This window comes from Salvia splendens, chromosome 13 (assembly GCF_004379255.2).
Source record: "Salvia splendens isolate huo1 chromosome 13, SspV2, whole genome shotgun sequence".
NCBI lineage: Eukaryota > Viridiplantae > Streptophyta > Magnoliopsida > Lamiales > Lamiaceae > Salvia > Salvia splendens.
In genome coordinates, this window is record NC_056044.1 from 33857331 (window position 1) to 33881152 (window position 23822).

A 23822-nucleotide genomic window follows, 5' to 3' on the forward strand; every position below is an offset into this window, starting at 1 on the left:
TCACGTTGGCGTGTTTATAAAAGACGCCAATCTCATTGGCGTGTTTAATTAAAAACGCCAACCGAGTTGGCGTTTTATACTTGCACTCTTTCCTTCAAATTTTTGCCGACGAAAACAGATATTCTGCATAGAGATGCCATTCCCGTTGGCGTTTAACGAAGAAACGGCATTCAAGTTGGCGTCTTTCCTAAGTTAAAAACGCCAATATCGTTGGCGTTTTTCAACTTGAAAACGCCCACGATATTGGCGTGTTTTAACTTAGCTGTATTTGGAGAAAATACAGCTAAAATACGACGAAATTATAAAACGCCTACTATGTTGGCGTCTTCACTTATAGACACACCAATGCGGTTGGCGTTTTTCCCATATATGGAAGAGATAACAAAATGAATACATTTACGTTATTTTTAACGTAAAGTACCCTATAAACCCGATTTTTCCGTGAGATTTGTAGATGCACACGTTGTGCAATCGGGGCGAGTTATATGAGCATAAATTTTATAGATAATAAGATTATATGTAATCGTCAGCATAAAGTTTAAAGAGCATAAATAATGATGGCAAAAGTATGGATTTGGACATTATTCCCATATTTTACACATAAAAAAGTTTGCAGAAAATGTTGGCACTGTAAAAAGATAATTTTCCTGTACATGAAATATTATTTCAATTACCATCCATCTTGGGATGTCAAAATTTTAGAATTTTATTTACTTTATTTTTATTTTAAATATATGGGCTTCATAATTAACTAAATTATTATAAATATATTTTATTACAAAATTAATACATAAAAGTTGGATTATAACTAATGCCACCAATTTGCCATATTAAAAAATAGCACGAGGTTTAAATACTTAAGAAAATAATTATTTAATTGCAAGAATCCAAGGCACCAAATATGATAATGACATGTTTGATTGGAGTGTGGGGCCCTTCCTTGAGGCCTAAGCTATTGACGACGTTACACTGGAGTATATGTTTGGAATATTATTTTCCGAATTAATCAAAATAACAGATCAAACTAAATTATTTGGATTTAAATCGTTATTTATACTTTTATAAAATTTTATGATTTTAATTTTGTGTTTCCAATCCAAATGATGAAGATATAGTATTGGTATATCAATATTGGATAGTCTTAATGTATTTTATATCTTAATCTATAAAATATAAATTATCCATATAACTTTAGTACTTATCATAAATTACGGAGCAAATCGAACGACGCTATTATTTTAAAAAAAATCTCCATATATTTAATTCTTTCACATAAACCAAATAGTAGATGGAATAAAACATTAATTTAAATCTGGAAAAAGTTTGACCATGATAACGCCGTCAAATTTTTAACAGCGCAGCCGGCTTCACCTAACCTAGCTTACGTTACACTCAACACCTCCGTCACCGTCAAAACCCCTCCAATAAAAAGCAAAATTTGCCTCTTTTTTTCCCCAAAAGCTTCGCCTCCAATGGCAATGGCGAATCTCCTCTCTCGACCTCACTAAATCATCCTCAACCCCTCCCAAAACCTTCCTAATCGATCCTAATCTTAGTTAGAAATTGAAATTCTTTGAATTGAATCGTCAATTTTGATGCAATGGAGCTGGTAGCGAGTAGGAGCAAGCAATCGCGATTGCCGAGTTCGCTCGGGCCGGGCTTCCGATTTCACCCGACCGATGAGGAATTGGTGCAGTATTACCTGCGGCGAAAATCAAGCGGTAAAGGTTTCCGATTCGACGCTATCACTGATGTCGATGTTTACAAGGTCGAGCCCTGGGATCTCCCATGTATGTCTCTCTCTCACCACCTCTTTGTGTTTTTCGATTAAGCGTTTGCGTTTGTCAGCTGATTGAGAGTTTACGGAGGTAGCGTTTCATGAGCTCGAGTTGTTGATCATGATTTCGTGTCTTTTTTGTTTGATTTTTTGCATAATTGTTGATGAGATATGTATTGATTTTGTCTCAATACTGTTGCTAATTTGATTATTATTAAGAATTATGAGACTTATGCTTGCAGTGGAATACGAATTTGTGCCTTTTGCTTTACAAAGATGCCAATTGTTTATGGATGTGATATCGCGATTTCAGTACCCCGAGATAAGTGATTAGTGGAAATCAATGATCGGGCTGAATTTCGCGTAGGTGGCTTGTTGAATCGGGATTGAGAGGTGAAACAAGTCAAACCCCCTGAAATTTTGATTGTCAGTGAAGATGGTGAATATAGATATTTGTTCAATTTCTTCTTCTGTATAAATAATTGGTGGAAATCCCTATTTTTTACAGTTATGTTTTGTTTTTATATTGCTACGAATGTTGCTGGATGCGGCTACATGGCTCTATATGTTTATATGCACGATTTAACTAGTAGCTAATTTTACTCCTCATGGATGACTGTAGCTTTTATGTGATTTTGGGTGTTTTAGATATGTCAAAGATGAAGAACAGGGATTTGGAGTGGTATTTCTTCAGTTTTCTGGACAAGAAGTATGGCAATGGAGCCAGAACAAACAGGGCAACTGAAAAAGGGTATTGGAAGACAACAGGAAAGGATAGGCCCATTTATCATAAAAGGCAGATTGTTGGTATGAAGAAAACTCTTGTGTATCATTGTGGACGGGCCCCCAAGGGTCAGAGGAGTAACTGGGTCATGCACGAGTACAGGCTTGCTGCCTCTGAGTCGGAGACTGCTAAAGTTGCTAAGGTTGGTTGTATTGGTTGCATGGTCCTGTCTCATCATGAGTTTTTATAGTACTCCTCCACCACCCCGCAGACACAATAATTGGAAGCATAAGCGAGGACGATGTTGCGAGGAACTTATGCAATGCCTCGGGGTAGGATGCTGGAGTAAGTTTGTGTTTGTTGATAGATGAAGAAAGTAAATCACTAGATTTGGACCTTAAGCAATATCACCCCCTATTTGAACACTGAGTAGTTTTTCCTCTCTGACTTTACTTCATTGCAACCCATAGGTTATGCCCCCATTCCTAATTTGAATTTCTACAAGAAAAAAAATACTCTTCATGTGATTCTATTGATTATTGGCCAGATATCCCAGTTTTTAATATTTCAACTATCATCTGAAATTCCAATTGAACAGTGCATTATTACTATTATTCTGGATCTAATTTTTATTGGCATAATTTTTTTGGAGTAGGACTCGTTTGTGGTATGCCGAATCTTTAAAAAGAGTGGCTCAGGTCCAAAGAATGGTGAGCAGTATGGTGCACCATTTGTGGAAGAGGAGTGGGATGATGATGAGTTCGAATTGATCCCACAGGACGAAACTACACATGAAATTGACTTTGGTGATGATACCTATATGGACGAACTTAAGCAGGTTTTCACTTTTGGCAATATTTTTATATGGGCTGGCATATAATGTTTAATGTGACAACCATCCTTGCTTGTACACTCTATTCATTGCATTATACTCTCTCAAGTAATATACTTTTTTTTTAATTCCAGATTATTGAGTCAGATGTTCCGTTGAACATGACTCCTGTCAGCTCAGATGGCAGCCATGATTGCGAGGCCATTGAAACTTTTAGCCATCAGCAGGTTTGCACTTTGCAATATTTTTGGGATTGCATATAAGTCTTAATGTGACAACAATCCTTGTACATTCTGTTCATTTCATTGTACTCTCTGAAGAAGTATATTTTTTTTTTAAAGTTTCAGATTATTGAGTCAGGTGTTCCGTTGAACATGACTCCTGTCAGCTCAGATGGCAGCCATGACTGCGAGGCCATTGAAACTTTTAGTGGTACCCAAAATCCCTTCGAGTCAGCAGGTGATAGCTATTGTCAACCCAAGATTTGTTATGACCAGAACATACCAAATTGGCCTGCTTCATATGATACGGAGGCTATACCAGTCAATCACGCGGACCTTGGTGAATGCAGCAAATCTGGGAACTCTGATGATCTTAGTTTCTTGCTTGATGAACCCTTCCTCGATTCCTTTGAAAAATTCCTAAATGATGATGATGGATTCATTGAAGCTAATGATCTCTCAAAACCCCATGAAACTAATACTGGTGCTTTTGATATGCTTGCGGAGTATCTTGATGCTGGTGATGATGATAGCTCGCTCTACTTTGCTTGCGATCCTTCTGTGATCTTCGGAAATGAGGATCTTGCTTCCAACCAGACATTGCTTCCTCAGATGGTAAGAATACATTTAAAGTTTCATTGTGTTTTCTTTGTACTGCTTCAAAATACTGATCTTTGGCTGTTCTCTGTTTTTGGTAGAACATGAGCAATGGAACCCAGCAAGCAACGTTGCCAAGTGGACCACTTATCGACAATAATAACTTCAATGCTGTGTTTTCACCTGAGAAGCAAGCATCTACAGAGTCTCATTCAGGTCATTGATGTTTCTAGTTTTTGATCATTTAATTATTATAGAATGTATCTTTAGTTTCTGATCGCCTTATTCGTTTTTCATATGCTACAGATTTCCAGCAACAGTATATCAATCAGGCAAGTCGAATGCTGGGGGATATCAATGCTCCACCAGCATACGCTGCAGAGTTTCCCTCCAAAGATACAATGCGTCGTCTCAATTCTGTTCTGCGATCTCCCAGTTCTGTGCATGTTAGCGGCAGCACAATTCAAGTAAGAAACTCGACTATGGGCACTAAAGGCACAGATCAGTCCTCCGCCAACCACAAGGACTTCAACATCGTCCTCTCTTTCGGCTTCTCACATGCTGATGACGGTTCTTCAAGCTTGGAATCGAGTGTTCACATTGTCCCAGGGAAGACTGTTGCTGCGATCTCTCGGGGCTGGCTCTGCTTCATATTTTTCTGGATCCTAATCTTCTCAATGATGAGCTTCAGGTTTGGGAACTATGTAGGCGTCAAGTGAAGTGGCTTGATACTGAATTCATAAACACTTGCCAGATTCATTACTTATATCACTGCATAACCCAAATCTTATCATTTTTTCTTTAGTTTTTGTAGTGGTTAGTATATATTTATATGCATATATAGGAATGAGTAGAATCTGGTTTGACTGAGAATGTATTTATTTAAACCCAAACATGATATGGCTGAACTCTCTCTCTTGTGTGTGTGAAAAGAGATACCATTTCTGCAAATAGGGTTTTACATTGAAGCTAAAGCATAAGTAACATTACAACAGCCTGAATGAGTTTGTGGTATGTGAGAACTGTGGGTGCAAAATGCACCCATTATTAGTGCAAATGTCTTGGTCTTTTTGATGCTATTCAACAAATACATACTCACAGCCAAGACTAGGCCCGAGCCGGCCGACACTGTGCGATGATCTATCTCACATTTCTCCGGGGAGCATCGTGTCCCCGGGGAGATCACATACAGCAATGCCCTCACCTGTAAGGTGAGCTACACATTTCTTCTCTGCCAGCAGCTCAGCTTCAGTCTGCACAAAATCAAGATGCATAAATCCTCGTATTCGGTCCAAACAAAATCGCAGAACAGAAACATACCGTCTTGATTCGATTCCAAAGGTAGTCGTCGAATTCCACGTCCTTGACGAGTTCATAATCTCCATCTCCCTACAAACAGAGGAGGCAGATGTTACACAACGTCGTGTTAATTAACGGGACGAGCTTGCACAAACACTTACATTAGATCTGCAAGGCATGCTGAAGACGATGTCGTCTGCTATACCGTAAGGATTCCCATTGGTATATACCTAAAAAATATAAATGTCAGTTTAAGATACGAAAGCATTAAGTTAGTTTTATAAAATCTTTCATTAGAAATCGCAGCATATTTAAAAGGCTTATCACTTACTGCTGTTGAAAACCAATCTCCCTCGGGCGTAGGCGTCACAAGAGATCTCATCGCGTCAACAATGGAAACAGCTGTCGATGCAGCTGATGATCTTCCCCATTTCTTAATGAGAACGCCACCTCTCTGAAAAATAAACATTGAACAACGAGCTATGATCATCGGCTTACTGTTATAGACTAAACAGTACAACTCATTCGAAAAGACTAGTTTATTGTAAGAAAGAACCCTATTTGGTAAATCAAATGTTTTACACAAACGACGTGAGACAAGTTTTCTTGCACTGAAGTCCGTAACGTTTATGCACAACTTACCGTTTGGACCTTGTTTGTGAACTCTTCTTCTAGCCATTTAGTATCTTTGATAACCTCCTTGACGGGCAAACTGTTGATCCTAGCGTTCAAGAAGTCCGGAACCTTAAAAACAATCAAACCACACAATCAAAACACAAGATTCTTGTCTTAACTATCTTTCAAAATGGAGTCTCAATCCACTGTCTGAAAATGACCTGAGTGGTAGAGTGGTTTCCCCAAATGGTCACATTCGACACTTTGTCGTAGAAGACTCCTGCCTTCAAGGCGAGCTGCGAATGATACGGGCAAGAATAAGATCACTTCAGAGTCGAGACAGCGATCGTGTTGTCACAAAACAAGAAAACATAAACATACCTGACATTTTGCTCTATTCTCATCCAACCTTGTCAAGGCATGGAAGTTTTTGGCAGGGATGTTCGGAGCATTTTTCATACAGATCAATGCGCTTCAAAGGAAAGAAGATACATCAGTGAGACGTCGCTGAGAATATCAAGAACAGAGAAGAAAAAGGATGAATGCGATCAATTTACTTGGTGTTGCAAGGGTTGCCCACAACGAGCACTTTCACATCACGGGAAGCAACAGCATTGAGGGCCTTCCCCTGCATATAGTCCAAACGTAAGAATTCATCCAAAAAAACTAGCCAACGAGAGGAGAAGTTTCATTTTGGTCTATGAACCTTAGATATGTTGCCTTACGACCACAACTAAAGTCCGAAACATATGTGCACGCACATAAAAACACGAATATGAAGAAGAAGACGAACAACATGAAGAGAAACCTGTTCGACAAAGATTTGTCCATTGATGTCTAGTAGCGCTGCTCGCTCCATGCCAGGTCCACGAGGCTTGGCTCCGATCAGGAGAGCCCAATCCGCATCTTGGAACACTTCGTATGGATCAATGCCGATGCTCACTTCCCTTAATAGGGGAAACAACGAGTCCTCAAGCTCCATTGCCACACCTAGAATGTTAAGGTTAATAGCGGACTTATAATTACAACAACTTGGAGCTTCGAAGTTCAAATTCATACCTTCAAGCGCCTGCAGTGATCGCTCGGATCCCAACAACTTCAAGGCAATCGGCTGATCATATCCAAGAACCTCACCAGAAGCAAGCTGAAATATCGCAGAATTTATTACTCAATTTGTAAATACTTCTTGAAGCAATTAATTCACAATGAAGCCTTCATTTTGCAATCACAAAACATGCATTTGTTCATTGATAGTTCAACAAAATCCCAACTTTAGACACTATTGGAATACAATTTTCTTACTTTGAAGAGTAGATGATTGGATATCATCCCCGCAGCACCGGAGACCGCGATGTTAACCAACTTCTTCCACGATTTCGTCTCCTCTTCCTGTCAAATGACACAAGAAAAATGTGCATCCACACATTAGGACGTCTATACTGATCTGATAGCGATGAAGCCAGATATTTCATGTTGGGAGACCAAAAAGACATTGCACAACTTCATCAGCAAGGTTTCCTTTGCAATCAAAAGAAAAATTAAACTCAACTTACAGAAATTCAACAAATCTCTAAATTTTTTTTATAGCTTATTGATATTAATCTTATACTAACAAATAGAAATATCAAAGAAAGTGATAGGAGTATGAATTAGTCAGTCATATAATCAAATTATAAAACCTCCACCACAAACACAAATTCCAAAATTAGCTAATCAAATAATAGTAATTTTATAGTATAAAAATAACAAAATTACTAAATATTCCTAAAATTTTCAAAATAGCTCCATCCATGCTAATCAATATAGATAAGCAAATGAAGGAATGTAGTAATGTCTTAAGAGTTTTGAATGATAAAATATTCAATCTTTACACAATCCCACCATTGATCTACTTCTTTACATGTATAACCATGAAGGAAAGAGACATAATTTGCTAGTTATACTTATATCTCAAGCTTTTGGTTTAAATTACCAAAATGCCCTTGAGATTTAAATACTATGTACTTGCTAATTATCTAATTATCTCAAAATTCAACTGTTTATTGCAGAAGTCAAAACCTCATACACACAATTAAATCCAGGATAAAACAATTAAAAACCACTCGAGAATGATGTCGAACGCGATATGTGCACTAAAATATACTCACAGCTTTGAGATCATAAGTGAGACAAAAAACCCCATAGCACTCAGCTTTCTTCTTCACTTCCTCCGCCTTCACCGCCTCCGGCGCCGCCTGAACTTCACTGCGCAAACAAAGCCATCAAAAAACAAACTTTTATCAACTTCACTCAATAAAAAAAAAACCCCAAAACAGCTGAAATTCGATGACATTTCTGCAAAAAAAGACTTACTTAGACGTGACAGAGCACCTAATTCCCGAATTCCTGATCGGCCGGAGATGGAGGCGGCGGCGGCCGGAAATTCTCGTGGAGGCATACGAAACCTCCGATGAAAAACGGCGGGCTGTGTTTGTGTATTGGGTTAGCTCTGCCACCGCCGCCATTGGAGCTGCAGCTGAGACTCCGTGTGTGTGTGAAAAGTGTGAAGTAAAGATGGGATTTTGAGTGTGTGCAGTGTGTGAAAAGTGGGAGGGAAAGCAGAGGATGACGAATGAGAAAGAGAGTGGATATATGGGAGTGGGAGTTATGAGGTTGGAGGAGATGACACGTGGCGACAGGATATTATCTCATCTGGAAAGAGTTATTTTCTGTTTGTACTGATTTGAGAATTTCTGGACTTTGATGATTCTAGTAAGTTGCTTTCGAATGGGGATGGGTACAAATTTGGGAAATTTTGGTGAAGTTGAGGTCTTTGGTTTGTTTGCTCAAACACAAGATAAAAAAAAGATTAAGAATAATACTTCTTCCGTTCCTAAAAAAAGTTCCTAAAAAAAGTCACTATTTTGTAGAGAATGAGACATATATATACTCCCTACGTTCTTTATAATTCGTCGACATTTGACTCGACACAGGTTTTAAGAAATGTAATTAAAAATGAGTGGAAAAAGTTAGTGGAATATGAGTCCTACTTTTATATACTCCCTCCGTCTCAAGTTACTTGAGTCGTATTCCTTTTTGAGTTTTTTTTTTTCCGTATTCCTTTTTGAGTTGTCCCAAGTTACTTGAGGCATTTCTCTTTTTGGCGAAAATCAAAACCTCTAATCTCACATACTTTATCTTTCTTTTACTTTACTCTCTCTTCTTTCACTTAGTTTATTCTCTTCTCTACTTTATATAGCTTACTAAACACAACTTTCTTAAATCCATTGCTGAAAAGAAACGCCTCAAGTAACATGAGACGGATGGAGTATTAGTTTTATAATAAAATTTGAGTGAAAATGAGTAAGTGGAATTTGGAGTCTACTACAAAAAATGGTAAAAGTGAAAGGTGACAAACTTTTAGGGATGAACGAAAATGAAAATAAGTGACAAATTTTCAGGGACGGAGGGAGTATAAGATAACTCCAAATAATAACCGCTTCATAATTTATAATTAATTTTTGAAAAGTGCAAAACAAATCTGAATTTGACCTTTTTTATAATTTATTTAATAATAATAATTACAGTATTTATAAATTGAATTAAATAAATTTAGTGAGTATATCAAGATTAAAAAAACATACTAATTTTAAAATGTGAGGGAGTATTATTTCTGAAACAAATAATTTGTATTATTCCCTTTGTTCATTAATATAAGAGGAGTTTTGACCCGACACAGGTTTTAACAAATGTAGAAGAAATTGGGTTGAAAAGTTAGTGGAATGTAGATCTTACTTTTATAATAAAATGTGAGTAATATAAAGTCAGTGGAATATGAGGTTCATTATCAAAAATAGTAAAAAAGCAGACTCAAAGTCGGAATATAGATTAACCAGGATGTCATACAAATTTCAGTAAAGATGATAAATTTAACGCGAGAGTAAGAAATAATTTTATCACATGATTAGTACAAATAATGGTGAATAAATGTGTTATAGGTAGAAAAATTGGAGAGCCAAATACTAATAAGTTACTTTGACAAAGTATCTATAAATTTAAATAAATAAATTCCATTGAATATATTAAAACAAATAAAAATAGATTATTTTTAAAATTGTATTGGAATTTTCTCTATAGCCATTGTTATTGGGCTGGTTCCATACCCATTTATTACTATAATCAAAGCCCAATATATTAAAAGTCCGTGTACAATCCTAAACAATTTGAGAAGTCCAAAATCTTTAAAAAAAGCCTAGAAATTAATATTCATTTGATTTTAACATATCTTGATCTTATGTACATGCACAGTTAGACCTTATTTTTATTTTTTAGTAATACATTCTTGAAAAGGTACGTTATTTAAACAATTTTATCTAAAAAATCGTGGATTAAAAATCGATCACATTCCATGGATAGATGCAACATTTATTGATCTTTATATGCAATAATTCGTAAAAATATTAGTATCTTTTTCTAAATGGCTTGACAGTTTCCGCCGATTGTCTGTTAGATTGAATGATATAAAGCTGGAATCTGAAGGAGCAGAATGTGTTTGACAAAAGTCTTAAAAGAGGTATGAATAATCACACTAGCATATCTTACGCACTAGTAATATCCAAATTTCAATCAAAACACATTTTTTTCCCTTTTTCTCGTTTCCTTTTTAATTATAGAGTAATTCATAAATATGATAATTTGCTTTAATGTTATTGAATATACAATATTTTATGAAATTAAAAAGTTTAAAGTTAGTTTTTGGAGAGAAAAAGTAATTGGCTTTAATACGACGGGGACGAATGGATCATTATTTTAGCTTTGGATATGTTTTGTTTTTTATTTAATTGTAGCTATCACTGTGCTATTATTTTAGCTTTGAATATAATCAAATTGTTTGATCGATTTATAAAATAAAATATATTACCAAAAAACAATAATAATATAGAAGTTTGGAGCAGACATAAAGAAACACACATAGCAAAAAGAAAAGTTGAGAATATAAAGTGAGCTAAGATTACCAATTGCATATGGTATTTCTCCATGAAAACGATTGGAAGACAAGTCAATGCACGTAAATTCAGACCAAATCTTCACAAGCTTCGCTTCATTTCCCTTGAGGGTTAAATCCACCTCATTGTGGAAGTAATTACTCTCATCTATAAAATGGTTACTGGCATGTGTAGGACCCTCTAGCATCATTCCTCTCAAACTTGACAATCTTAGCAAATTCAAACGACCACCGAAATCATTTGAAGATATATCCAGAATTTGAAGATCGGACCAATGCTTACGATGGAATCTGTTGGATCGCAAGACAAGGATGCGCAAGCTCAACGGAAGAATGCAAGGGAAAATATCCTTGAGGTTGTTGTTTCCAACATTCATCACCTCTTGTTTCTTACACTTCATCACCTAAGTTGTTGTTACTAACATCAAAGGTTTGTAGCGAGAAAATTGATCAGGGATAACACCACTGATTTTGGGTAGGCCAAACAATTTATCAAGTTAGGAGAGATCGGGCCACAAAACAAAGATATGGCCCGACCCAGCCCAAAATCAAGCCAACTCATCCTTGAATTTTTGGGTAGCTTTAGCTAATATGGGTATTGAACAGAAGGATTTGATAGAAATCCATGGGTTCCATCCTAAAATTAATTGGTGATAGGAGGAGAGGCCCGTGAGACTTATATAGTGGATTAAGCTCTTTGTGTACACTGATGTGAGATATTTTTTATGTTCATTTTATGTTTCAATTGCTAAAAGGATCATTATTTTTGCTTTGATTTTGTTTTGTTTTTCATTTAAGTTATAACCATCATTGTGCATTGTAAAGAGGCCGGTCTAATCTTATAAAAACTCCAAATTGACACTGACACACCCACAATCAAATTGTTCGATCTTTATAACATAAGAATTGTGAACCGTGTGTGGATAAAATCCATTACTCCATATTTTTTTGTTAATCAATTCTTTGTCAAAGACTACACACCTTTATAGCAAGGAGAGTCCTATATTGCTAACTTAATACTTAATTGCTAACTACAATTAAATAATAGCCATTAGATATTCAAATCATGGGCCTAGATCATCAGCATCGGAATGTCAGTACGATCAACAAAAAACGTCAATGAGGGTATTAAGGTCAATTTACAACAAATTAGTTATAACTATCTTTAGAAAAGTATCCCATAACTTTAAAACGCATATAGCTTTCTCGATTTAAATTATGTTTTCGCACAACATATATCAAATTAAAGATAATTTCAAAAGGATTCTAACGAGATCTCACTTGCATACGTTCCGATGTCAAAATTTTTATAAAAAAATTCAATTTTTTCGTACAACAACAAATGTCAACATAGTATATAAAATATGTTAATATAATATGTGCAAAATATCAATATAAGCATTGTGTTGACATTCTCAAAGCATTGTGTTGATATTTTCGAAACACTATATTGACATTTTCATCCAAAACCCTAATTTGGTAGGTTTTTATTTTTTTTTATTTAATTAATAAAAACTAAAATTACACGTGACAAATTTTAGACCACAAGATTTCTAAAATCCTATATCCTTAAATTAGTTATAGTTAATAATTAAATGATAAGTTAGCAATTGATCACTCCCCTTTATAGCAATATAAGGGATTACAAGGATATAACCTCTATTAACGAAACTCCCCTTTATAGCAATATATGGGATTACAAGGATATAACCTCTATTAACAAAAATAAATTACTATCCTAACATTCTATGAAAATAAATTAAACAGATAAGTCTTGACAATACTATATATTCATGCATAGGTGATCTCGAATAAATATCTAAGTCACTAATAGAGAGGGCAGAAGTCAATTGTGCCAGTCTTTTGCAACCATAGATGTAACTCATATACAAACTCCACATCCGATCAACACATTAATTGTAGATCAAGATGGTCCCCATTCCAAGTAACTGCATCTATATCGTAATCCTGGAAATAGAGCTCATCTCCAAGATTATTCTTGATATGATTTTTGTATCTAGAATTGTTTTATTTAATTAAATGTAGCATGGTTGAGCTATCTAACTTTCTTTGTAGGTTCTTTCCTGTAATGCAAAGAAAGTCGAACCGCATAGAATTTAGTTTGCCAATTTAAACTTTCGTTATCTCGTCAATTTGATAATAAGAAATAGATTAAATAAAATCTCGCCCTCCTTTAACTTTATCTAATCTCTTTTTCCATTTCTCTCTAAATTTTTGAAAATATGACCGAAAACCCTAGTAGGGTTCTGCCACAATCATACGTTCCCTCATCACGTCGATTACTTGTCGATGAAATCTCGATACGAAACAAAGCTGCATCACTAAAATACTCATAATTTAGTAAAATCCACTGCCACGTGGCTTAATCTTATCCGTTTAATGTTGAAATCTCACTTCAAGTCAACTCTTAAGTCTATATATGTTGAATGAGTCTAACATGGCTTCTTAACTATACTTGTCACTATAAATAGCAGTGGCCTACCATGTGGACTATTGAACAAAACTTTGATGATATTATATTAATTATATATATAGTATTATTTTAATTACATAGAATTAATTCTCCTACCTAATGGAGTAACTCTTACAAGTGGTGGTCTTAACAAGGCATCCAAGTTCACTGCGGTTGTCTATTTAAATCCAAATGCACATATCTTAAATTCTGCAACACTCATTATATCCTTCGCAAAATGCTTCCAAAGTTGTTATTGTTCATCTGTATACTAATTTCCTCCTTTTTCACTATTAATCCTTATAATACCCAACAATGTGTTCACCATCAGAAAACCTTGTTGCTTTAGCTCAGAAACGAATTGATATTCAATTCTTCTCTTTCAACAAAACTGGTTCGATGGAATGAAAGTGGCGAGTGCTGCAAGTGGTATGGTGTGGAATGTGATGCTTCTGGCTATGTCGTTAGTTTGCAGCTTGATGATGAGGCCATTTCTGGTGGAATTGGTGATTCGTCAAGTCTCTTCTGATTTAAATATTTGGAGAAGCTCAGCCTCGCCGACAACGTCTTTGAATACACTCCCATCCCTATTCTAAGAGGTATTCAGAATCTGACATATTTGACACACTTGGATTTGTCATATGCCTTTGCAGGACAGGTTCCTACTGAAATTTTGTCCTTGACCAGATTGGTTAGTCTCGATATCTCTGGCTTTGATATCAGTCTTGAGCACCCAAATTTGGAGATGCTTGTCCAAAATCTAACAGGACTTAGAGAGCTCTATCTTGATTATGTCGGTATCACTTCCTCTTATGAAAGGACAAAATGGAGCCACATTATATCTTCATATTTACCCAATCTCACCGCTTTGAGCTTGTTTGAATGTCATTTGTCTGGCCCTTTGTCAAGCTCCTTTCTACAACTCCATTCTCTTTCTATTCTTCGACTTAGTTATAATGATCTTTCAGCAGTAGCAGCTCTGGACTTGCTCGCCAGTTTTCCAAGTTTGACCGTCTTGGGTCTTTCTAACTGCCGTTTGAAGGGTTCGATTCCCGCCACCTTTGCTAACCTAACCAAGCTCATTCATGATGTCGATTTGTCATTTAACTACTTGAATGGCTCACTATCTCCGACGCTGTTTGAAGGCTTTTCCAATCTTTCTTATTTGTATTTGGAACGTAATTCATTCTCTGGTAACATTCCCCACTCTCTCTTTGGTCTCCCTTCACTGCGGGAACTTGAACTTAGCTACAACCAATTTAATGGCACTTTTCGATTGGACAACATTCGAAACCTTGCCAATCTTACATATTTTGGTGTATCTCACAATATCTTGTCGGTAGATGTTGGCAATTCCAATTCAAGTTCTTACAGATGTGTCCAACTAAAATGGTTAAGTCTAGCTTCATGTAACTTGTCCCATTTTCCTGATTTCATCAAACATTTGAATATGGAAATATTGGATCTCTCAAAAAATCAATTGGCAGGGGAGATTCCTAGTTGGATTTGGGGAACACAACTTGAGTATTTGGACCTCTCATTTAATCGTCTAACAGATGTGCAAAAGCCTTTCCATATGTCTGCTTCTCTTAAACACTTAAACTTGCAGTCTAACCAGCTTACGGGCGAGTTGCACTTGCCAGTCCCACTTGCTTCTAATCTCTCGTACTTGTTAATCGCCAATAACAGTTTAACTGGATCAATTCCAACCTCCCTCTGCAATGCCATACACCTCAAAGTTCTTGAGTTGTCTGAAAATAAACTAAGTGGCGGCATACCCCCTTGCCTACTTGAAAACATTATCATCTTCCAGATGGGGCAAAACAACATCAGCGGCATTATTCCAGACACTTTTTCTATGGATTGTAAGCTAAGATATTTCAATCTTAACAATAATACTTTAGAAGGAAGGATCCCAAGGTCCTTAGAAAGTTGCAGGTCGTTGGTGTTCATGGACGTTGGAAACAACAACATCAACGACACTTTCCCATGCATGTTGTCATCGACGGTGACCGTTCTTATCTTGAACTCCAACAGATTCCATGGGGAAGTGAGATGTCACAACAGTTGGGCTTCTCTCCAAATTGTAGATATATCCTCAAATCATTTCAATGGAAGTCTGGAATCTTTGAACTTCTCTGATTGGAGTGCAATGACGCTAAAGGGTGATAAACAATCGTGGTTTGTTGAATTTGACACTTCCATTTTTGGGGGAGAATTTGGTATGACATTACACATGAAAGGGATGAATTTAGAGCTTAATGGTATTTGGACAGACTTTGGTAGCATTGATTTCTCTTCCAATAATTTCCAAGGAGAAATCCCAAATGTAATTGGTAATCTGACCTCACTTCATCATCTCAACCTCTCACACAATGCCCTCAATGGAAGCATTCCAATGTCATTTGGTCAGTTAAGTCATCTCGAATCACTCGACCTCTCTGCAAACCAACTAACAGGGCCAATACCGATGGACCTTGGAGAACTCACATTCCTTGAAGTCTTGAACTTATCATACAATAAGCTGGTCGGAATGATCCCAAATGGCCGTCAGTTTCAAACATTCACAGCTGATCGCTTTGAAGGAAATCCAGGCCTATGTGGTTTCCCTCTCCACACAAACTGCAGTCCTACTGATGACAACATCACGCGAGAACATGAAGACGTGGAAGACAAGAAGGAGATTGAGTGGGAATACGTATCTGCTGCACTTGGATACGTTGTTGGTGTAGGGATCATTGTGTGGCTACTTCTATTTTGCAGAAGATTCAGAGAGAAATATTTCGGCAAAATAGAAGAAGTTGTTGAAGACATATTCATTGCCAGAGACATGAGAAGAAGGCGTGCAAGAATGGTAGCCAGGAATCGAGCCAGGAGGCTATAGTGTTTTCATCACGGGCAGTTCTGTTTGGTAAATTTATTTATGCATGTGTGTTTATGTATGTGTGTGTGTGTGTTTTGGTCTAAATAAGTGCAGTGATATATGAGTGTACCCCAACGAGCCGAGAGATAGAGGCTGAACTCCAAGGCTCGCCTACAACGTCGCTCCCCAACGGCCGTTGCCAGACCTCGTTGTCAAGTTCAATGACCACATCTTCTCCAAGATTCTGTTTAGTTGCTTTCCTTGTTTACCCGTTAATTTTGGTATTTTTCAATAATTACCATGTATCGAGTCGAGTATACATTCTGGGTTTTCTTTGTCGGTTCTTTCCCAGGATAATAAAGAGAGTCGAACCGCAAAAGATTAGATAAGTATAATTGGTCCATTCTACTTTTATCCCAATAAAATAAATACAATATACAATATAGGCTTATCCAAAAGCCCATGACACCACCACATCATTTATCAATTTATAAATCAGGCCGGATCCATGTGCCTAAATCCTGTGAAACCTCAGACATGTCTCGGCCCGTTTCAAAAATCAAGCCCACTTATCAGCATAAAATATATTACTAGATATTTTTAATTCAAAATTGAAATATTGGTATTTTTTATTTTTATGAGTAAAAATTGTTTCTGAAAAGAAGAAAAACAATGACTCATATATTCATCTTTTTGTGGCATCTTTTGAATAGGGTGGGGTTTGTTTCAATAGCATAGATGGACAGTTGTTTTAGTAAGATAAACTATTAAAAAAAAGCATAATTCAAAACCCAATCCAAAATAAGGCTTATCCCAAGCCCATGAGACAACCACATAATTTATCAAGTTAGGAGGGATCGGGCCACGAATCACAAAGATATAGCCCGGCCCAGCTGAAAATCAAGCCACTCATCCAAATAAGTTTGAGTTATTTGGCTCAAAATCAATTAAGTTTATAGTATTGTGTATGTTGATGTATTCTTATGTTATTGTGTTTATAAATTAATGTGACCTTGCTAAAAGTGACATTTTTTTTATTAATTGTAAGTTATTATTGCCTTGAATACAAGTGAAAGTTTTATAAGTGGGAATTATTGCATTTGTACGTGAAACTGAACATGTTCTAAACAAACAAGAAAAGTGATAATGAAAGTGATAAGTGAGACGAATTAACGCAATGTTTCTAAATATAAAAATAAATGTGTTGGGTTGGGCAATATATGGGCTAAGTCTGATTGGCGCGCACCATGAAGTGGAGTGTACAGAGACAACCTCAAAATATGTTCAGATAAACCGACAAAGACTTTGAAATTAAAAACAATGATGATTTTATTGGTTAATAATGCTGCCTCTGTCCCATAAAGATTGTCACATTTTGACCGGGCACGAGTTTTAAGAAATTTAATGAAAAGTGAGTTGAAGAAGTTAGTGGAATATGAGTCCTACTTTTATATATTAATTTTATAATAAAATAGGAGTAGGAATGAGTTAATGCAATATGGGGTCCACTATAAAAAATAGTAAAAGTGAAATAAGATCAATTTTGTAGATGGACGGAAATGGAAAAATGAGACAATCTTTATGGGACGGAGGGAGTATATTGAAAAATATTATCAGTCTCTGAGTCCTCCATTATGCAATTTTTAAGTTCAGTGTTGCAATTAAAAAAAATAATCTACATTAAGAAATACTACTACTAAACAAATTTTAGTAATTATTGAATTTAATTTGTAGGCTTTTTTGTTTTTGTTGGGCCTGAGCCCAAGAAAATTGAGATACAATTGAGGAGTAGTCCAATAGGCATCCTTATATTGTCGTTAATGTAAATAAAGATAACTAATTACCAAAATAGTAAACGAGTCATATCCAAAATAGTAAACGAGTCATATACTAATAACTAATTATATTAAATCCTACGCTAGAATAAATATGACGATGAGCAAAACATTAAAGTATTTTAGTAGTACTATTATATTCCGCATTCTACTTTTTTATCATGTGCAATATTTCTAAAATAATCTTTAGAAAAATATGAAAAAATAAATCTAAACATGAAATGCTGTGTTACAAAATAATACTATGATCTAAGTGTGACTTGATTTGCCATTTCCAAAATATACTCTTCGAATTTCATTTCTACTCAATTTTCTTACAACTGATCAATTATACAATCACTTATTAAGTTAGAAATTGTTTAAAATTAGTATCTAATTCTTTCAAATCAACTATAGAATATTCAAACTTGGCTTCTTATACTTGTCGGTTGTCACCATAATAATAGTTGTGGCCAATCATGTATAATATTCAACAAAATCTAAAAAGTTTTCCACCACAATCAACACGCGAAAAATAATGTGCAACGACAAAATTTGAAATTATATACTCCCTCGTTTAAAAACAATAATTATTTCCATTTTTATTCATCCTTTAAAATCATGCATTTTTAAAATTAAAAAAAAAACATTTTTCCCTCTAATAAGATAGAACTTATTTCCTACTAACAATACTTTAATCATTTTTTCTTATTATCTCTTTTATTTTATTATTTGTACAGTAACTCCCGTCAATTTAAAAGTTGTTATTTTTAAAAAACAGAAAAAGTATTAATCTATCACTGAATTTAAAGGATACTCCCTCCGTCTCAGACACGGGTTTTAAGAAATGTAATGAAAGTGAGTTGAAAAAGATAATGGAATGTAGGTCCTACTTTTATATACTAGTTTTATAATAGAATGTGAGTAGGAATGAGTTAGTGGGATATGAGGTCCACTACCAAAATAGTAAAAAGTGAAATGGGACAAATTTTGTGGGACGAAAGAAAATGGAAAAATGAGACAATCTTTATGGGACGGAGGGAGTACAGTTTATTCAAAGTCTTTGCCCTACCTTTAATTATTGATCAAAATTTCAATGAGTCCACTTGTGGTCTTAATAAAAATAAGTGTTTGACTAGGAGCACAAGTCAACTCCGTGTAGGTTTGGTTAAGGCCACATATTCTAATCCAAATCATATACGTTACTTATGGAATTTCCATATATGTATGTATGTAGCACATATAATCCATCTTTACAATATCCTCTTTCACAATGCTACCAAAGTTGTTGCTCCTTTGTATACTAGTTTCATCCTTCATTTTCACTACTCATTCTTACAACAAGAAATGTCTTCGCCATCAGGAAATCTTGTTGCTTCAACTCAAGGATGAGTTGATCTTCTATTCTTCTCTTTCGACAAACCTGGTGCGATGGAATGAAAGTTCTGAGTGTTGCAAGTGGTACGGTGTGGAATGTGATGCTTCAGGCTACGTCGTTAGTTTGCAGCTCGATGGTGAGGGCATTTACGGTGGAATTGGGGATTCGTCGAGTCTCTTCAAATTCAATTATCTGCAGAAGCTTAACCTCGCTTACAATGACTTGAATGATCCCATTCCAAAAGGTATTGGCAATCTCACCTATTTGACACACTTGAATTTGTCAAATGCTGGTTTTGTTGGTCAGGTTCCTTCTGAAATTTTATCATTGACAAGACTAGCTAGTCTCGATATCTCTGATATATATGGCAATCATCCAAGTCTCGAGCAACAAAATCTGGAGATGATTGTCCAAAATCTATCTGAGCTTAGAGAGCTCTATCTTGATGGTGTCAATATCACTTCCTCGGATGAAAGGAGAAAATGGAGCCATAATATATCACCATATTTACCAAATCTCACCGTTTTGAGCATGGAATTTTGTTATCTTAATGGCTCTTTGCCTAAATCCTTTTGGCATCTTCATTCCCTTTCTATTCTTCGACTGGATTATAATAATCTTTCAACACTGTCAGTCCATGACTTGTTCACCAATTTTCCAAGTCTGGCCATCTTGTCTCTTGTTGACTGTCAATTGAAGGGTTCTATTCCATCCTCCTTTGCTAACTTAACAAAGCTGATTCATGTCGATTTGGGTCAGAATTTCTTATCGGGGACACTTTATCCCACGTTGTTTAAAGGTCTTTCCAATCTTACTTTTCTAAATTTGAGGCAAAATTCATTCTTTGGTAACATACCACACTCTCTCTTTGCTCTCCCTTCATTGTTGGTACTTGATCTTACATACAATCAATTTAATGGCACTTTTCGACTGGACACCTTACGAAGCCTTGCCAATCTCACAACTCTTGGTCTCTCTCACAACAGCTTGTCTGTAGATGTCGGCGACGTCAATTCAAGTTCGTATGGATCCCTCCAATTAAAAGTGTTAGACCTAGCTTCATGTAACTTGTCCAATTTTCCCGATTTCATCAAAAAGTCGGATCTGGAGCAATTGGATCTCTCAGGCAATCGTATTGCGGGGGAAATACCTAGTTGGATTTGGGGAACGCAGCTAGAGTTTTTGAACCTCTCTTCTAATCTTTTGACAGATATTCAAAAGCCTTACCATATTCCTCCTTCGTTGATATTCTTGTACTTGAGCTATAACCAACTTAGGGGTGAGTTGCATCTGCCCATTCCAGCTGAATCTAATCTCAATTCCTTGGATCTGGCTAATAACAAATTAAGTGGATCAATTCCAACCTCCCTCCTAAACGCCACACGCCTCTTTTCTCTTGACTTTTCTATCAATAACCTAAGTGGCAGCATACCCCCTGGCCTACTTGAAAACATTAACGTGTTTGATGTGGCGCAAAACAACATCAACGGTAGCATTCCAGACATTATCTCTATGGACTGTATGCTAACTTATTTGGAGCTTAGCCATAACAATTTAGAAGGGAAGATCCCAAAGTCCCTCGAAAGATGCAGGTCGTTGGATTTCATGAACGTCAGGAACAACAACATCAATGACACATTCCCATGCATGCTATTATCCACATTAAGTTTTCTTGCTTTACGCTTCAACAGATTCCATGGAGAATTGACGTGTCAAGAGAGCTGGTCAGGGCTTCGAGTTCTAGATATATCTTCAAATAATTTTGGTGGAAGGCTGGAATCAATAAATTTCTCTACTAGGGGGGCAATGATGCTAAACAATTTGACAGGTACTTACGTATCTCAAGTGGATATAACCATGAAAGGGATAGATTTAGAGCTCCTCCACATTCGGAAAGACATTGCTATCATTGATTTTTCTCACAATAATTTCCATGGAGAGATACCAAATGCAATTGGTGATCTTAACCTACTTTTCCATCTCAACTTATCCCACAATGCCCTCTATGGGAGCATCCCAAAGTCATTTGGCCAGTTGAAGGTTCTCGAATCACTCGACCTCTCTGCAAACCAACTAACAGGCCAAATACCAATGGAGCTTGGAGAGCTCACATTCATTGGAGTGTTGAATCTGTCATACAATAAGTTGGTCGGAATGATCCCAAATGGCCGTCAAATCCAAACATTTCCTGTTGAATCCTTTGAAGGAAATCCAGGCCTGTGTGGTTTGCCTCTCAACATAAGATGCAGTCCTACCGGTGACAACGACAATGGCCTATCGCCACGAGGACATGAAGAGAAGAAGGAGATTGAGTGGGAATACGTATCAGCTGCACTTGGATACGTTGTGGGTGTAGGGATCATTGTGTGGCTACTTATATTTTGCAGAAGATTCAGAGAGAAATACTTCGGCAAAATAGAAGAAGTTGTTGAAGACATATTCATTGCCAGAGACATGAGAAGACGTCGTGCAAGAATGGTAGCCAGGAATCGAGCCAGGAGGCAATAGTGTTTCCTTCATAAGCTGTTTCTGTTTGGTAAGTTTATTTATGCATGTCTAGGTATTGACATTGTGTGTTAATGTTGTCTCTGTGTTTTGGTCTAAATAAGTGCAGTGATATTTGAGTACCCAAACGAGCTGAGAGGTAGAGGCTGAACTCGTGTGCTCGCCTAATCCGTCACCCCCACCATCGCTCTCAACGGCCGTTGCCAGACCTCGCTTTCAAGTTCAATGACTGCATCTTCTCCAAGATTCTGTTTAGTTGCTTTCCTTGTTTACCCTTTAATTTTGGTATTTTCAATAATTACCATGTATCTGTTTTGGGTATACTAATAAGTTTCATTCTGGTTTTTCTTTGTCGGTTCTTTCCCAGAATAATAAAGAGAGTCGAACCGCATAGGATTAGATAAGTATATATATATATATATATATATATATATATATATATATATATATATATATATATATATATATATAGGGAGATGATCAAAATAAGTATGTGTTTAAATCCAGAAATGCAGACCAAATCTTGGCCCTAGGATTAGATGATCTAATGGTCAATAATTAACCAAAAACACGGAAGGTCATAATTAAGCAATTTTAGGTCATATTATAATATTTGGGTTTAATGTCATGCTAAGATCATTTTAGGTCATGCTTTGTTAGCATGACCTAAAAATTACCTAATTATGACCTAAAAGTGACCTAATTATGATATTGTTCTGCGTTTCTGTATTTAAATCTAGTTTTGCATAGATCAAAACCATATATATATATATATATATATATATATATATATATATATATTATATATATATATATAGGTGTATTCAACTTTTATCCCAATAAAATAAATACAACATCCTCCACCTCAAGATCGCCTCTTGCAATCATCAAACACACCGATTTCACGGTGCTCTTTTGATGAATTGCCTTTACTCCATATATATACAGACTATGAAAGGAAGCAATCATGGATAACACAAATGATAGCAATTAACTTAAAATCAAATTTCAGAACCCTAGTGCTTCAAATTATTCTACAGCCAATCGCTAAAATTGAAAAAAAAAAGCATAAGAAGAGAAAGACTTACTTCTGTAATGGCACACTAGTGAATAGCTCAGCAAGATTAGGATTGTCAAATTCGAGCAGAAGAGATCAATTTTACAGAAACAAATTTGACTATAAATGATTGTTCGTTATCCTTTAGCAGAAGAGATGGACTTTTTCTGCAAAAATATAAATAATGATTTCACATTAACTACAATTAAACTCAATCCAAAATAAAGGCTTACCTATCTAAAAACCCATGACACCACAACACCATTTATCAATTTAGGAAATTGGGCCAGATCCATGTGCCTAAATCTTGTGAAACCTCAGACATGGCTCGGCCCGATCCAAAAATCAAGCCCACTCATCAGACTAAAATATATCACTAGATATTTTTAATTCAAAATTAAAATGTTGGTATTTTTATTTTTTTGAGTAAAGAGTTTTTCTGAAAAGAAGAAAAATAATGATTCATATATTTATCTTTTTGTGGCGTCTTTTGAATAAGGTGCGGTTTGTTTTAATAGAAGATGAGGGATTATATGTTTTAGTAAGATAATCAATAATGGTACCGTCTCCAAACATTGTATTGTTTGAATTATGCTTCATCTTTTTGTGTTTATTTCCTATTGTAGACTAACAAAAGCATAATTCAACCCAATCCAAAATAAGGCGTATTCCAAATCCAAGCC

At 35.9% G+C, this 23822-nt stretch overlaps 3 protein-coding genes and 1 pseudogene across 6 annotated transcripts; 3 read left to right on the top strand and 1 right to left on the bottom strand.

Moving 5' to 3' along the window:
• Nucleotides 1–1441: 1441 nt before the first annotated feature.
• LOC121761460 (NAC domain-containing protein 53-like) lies at nt 1442–5102 on the top strand. Of its 4 annotated transcripts, none has more exons than XM_042157104.1 (7): nt 1442–1790; nt 2426–2703; nt 3157–3339; nt 3468–3560; nt 3675–4169; nt 4253–4367; nt 4458–5102. In XM_042157104.1, exons 1-7 carry the CDS (start codon nt 1601–1603, stop codon nt 4868–4870), a joined length of 1767 nt encoding a protein of 588 aa, XP_042013038.1. In that variant the 5' UTR covers nt 1442–1600; the 3' UTR covers nt 4871–5102. The 4 variants fall into 4 exon arrangements, with proteins under 4 accessions (XP_042013038.1, XP_042013039.1, XP_042013040.1 ...); XM_042157105.1 differs by having other exon boundaries at nt 3681–4169; XM_042157106.1 differs by having other exon boundaries at nt 1649–1790; nt 2020–2703.
• Nucleotides 5093–8680, bottom strand: LOC121761461 (malate dehydrogenase [NADP], chloroplastic-like). Its single transcript, XM_042157108.1, has 13 exons — nt 8418–8680; nt 8213–8309; nt 7368–7454; nt 7125–7209; nt 6874–7055; nt 6623–6693; nt 6447–6537; nt 6287–6361; nt 6093–6194; nt 5782–5904; nt 5612–5680; nt 5472–5540; nt 5093–5404 (listed from the first exon to the last, which is right to left on the bottom strand). The coding sequence occupies exons 1-13, from the start codon at nt 8567–8569 to the stop codon at nt 5297–5299; spliced, it is 1311 nt and encodes a 436-aa protein (XP_042013042.1). The 5' UTR covers nt 8570–8680; the 3' UTR covers nt 5093–5296.
• A 5029-nt stretch (nt 8681–13709) lies between these two features.
• Nucleotides 13710–16774, top strand: LOC121761689 (annotated as a pseudogene).
• A 2494-nt stretch (nt 16775–19268) lies between these two features.
• On the top strand, nt 19269–22428 carry LOC121761247 (receptor-like protein 54). Its single transcript, XM_042156880.1, has 2 exons — nt 19269–22113; nt 22192–22428. The coding sequence occupies exon 1, from the start codon at nt 19473–19475 to the stop codon at nt 22083–22085; it is 2613 nt and encodes an 870-aa protein (XP_042012814.1). The 5' UTR covers nt 19269–19472; the 3' UTR covers nt 22086–22113; nt 22192–22428.
• The last annotated feature ends 1394 nt before the right edge of the window (nt 22429–23822 follow it).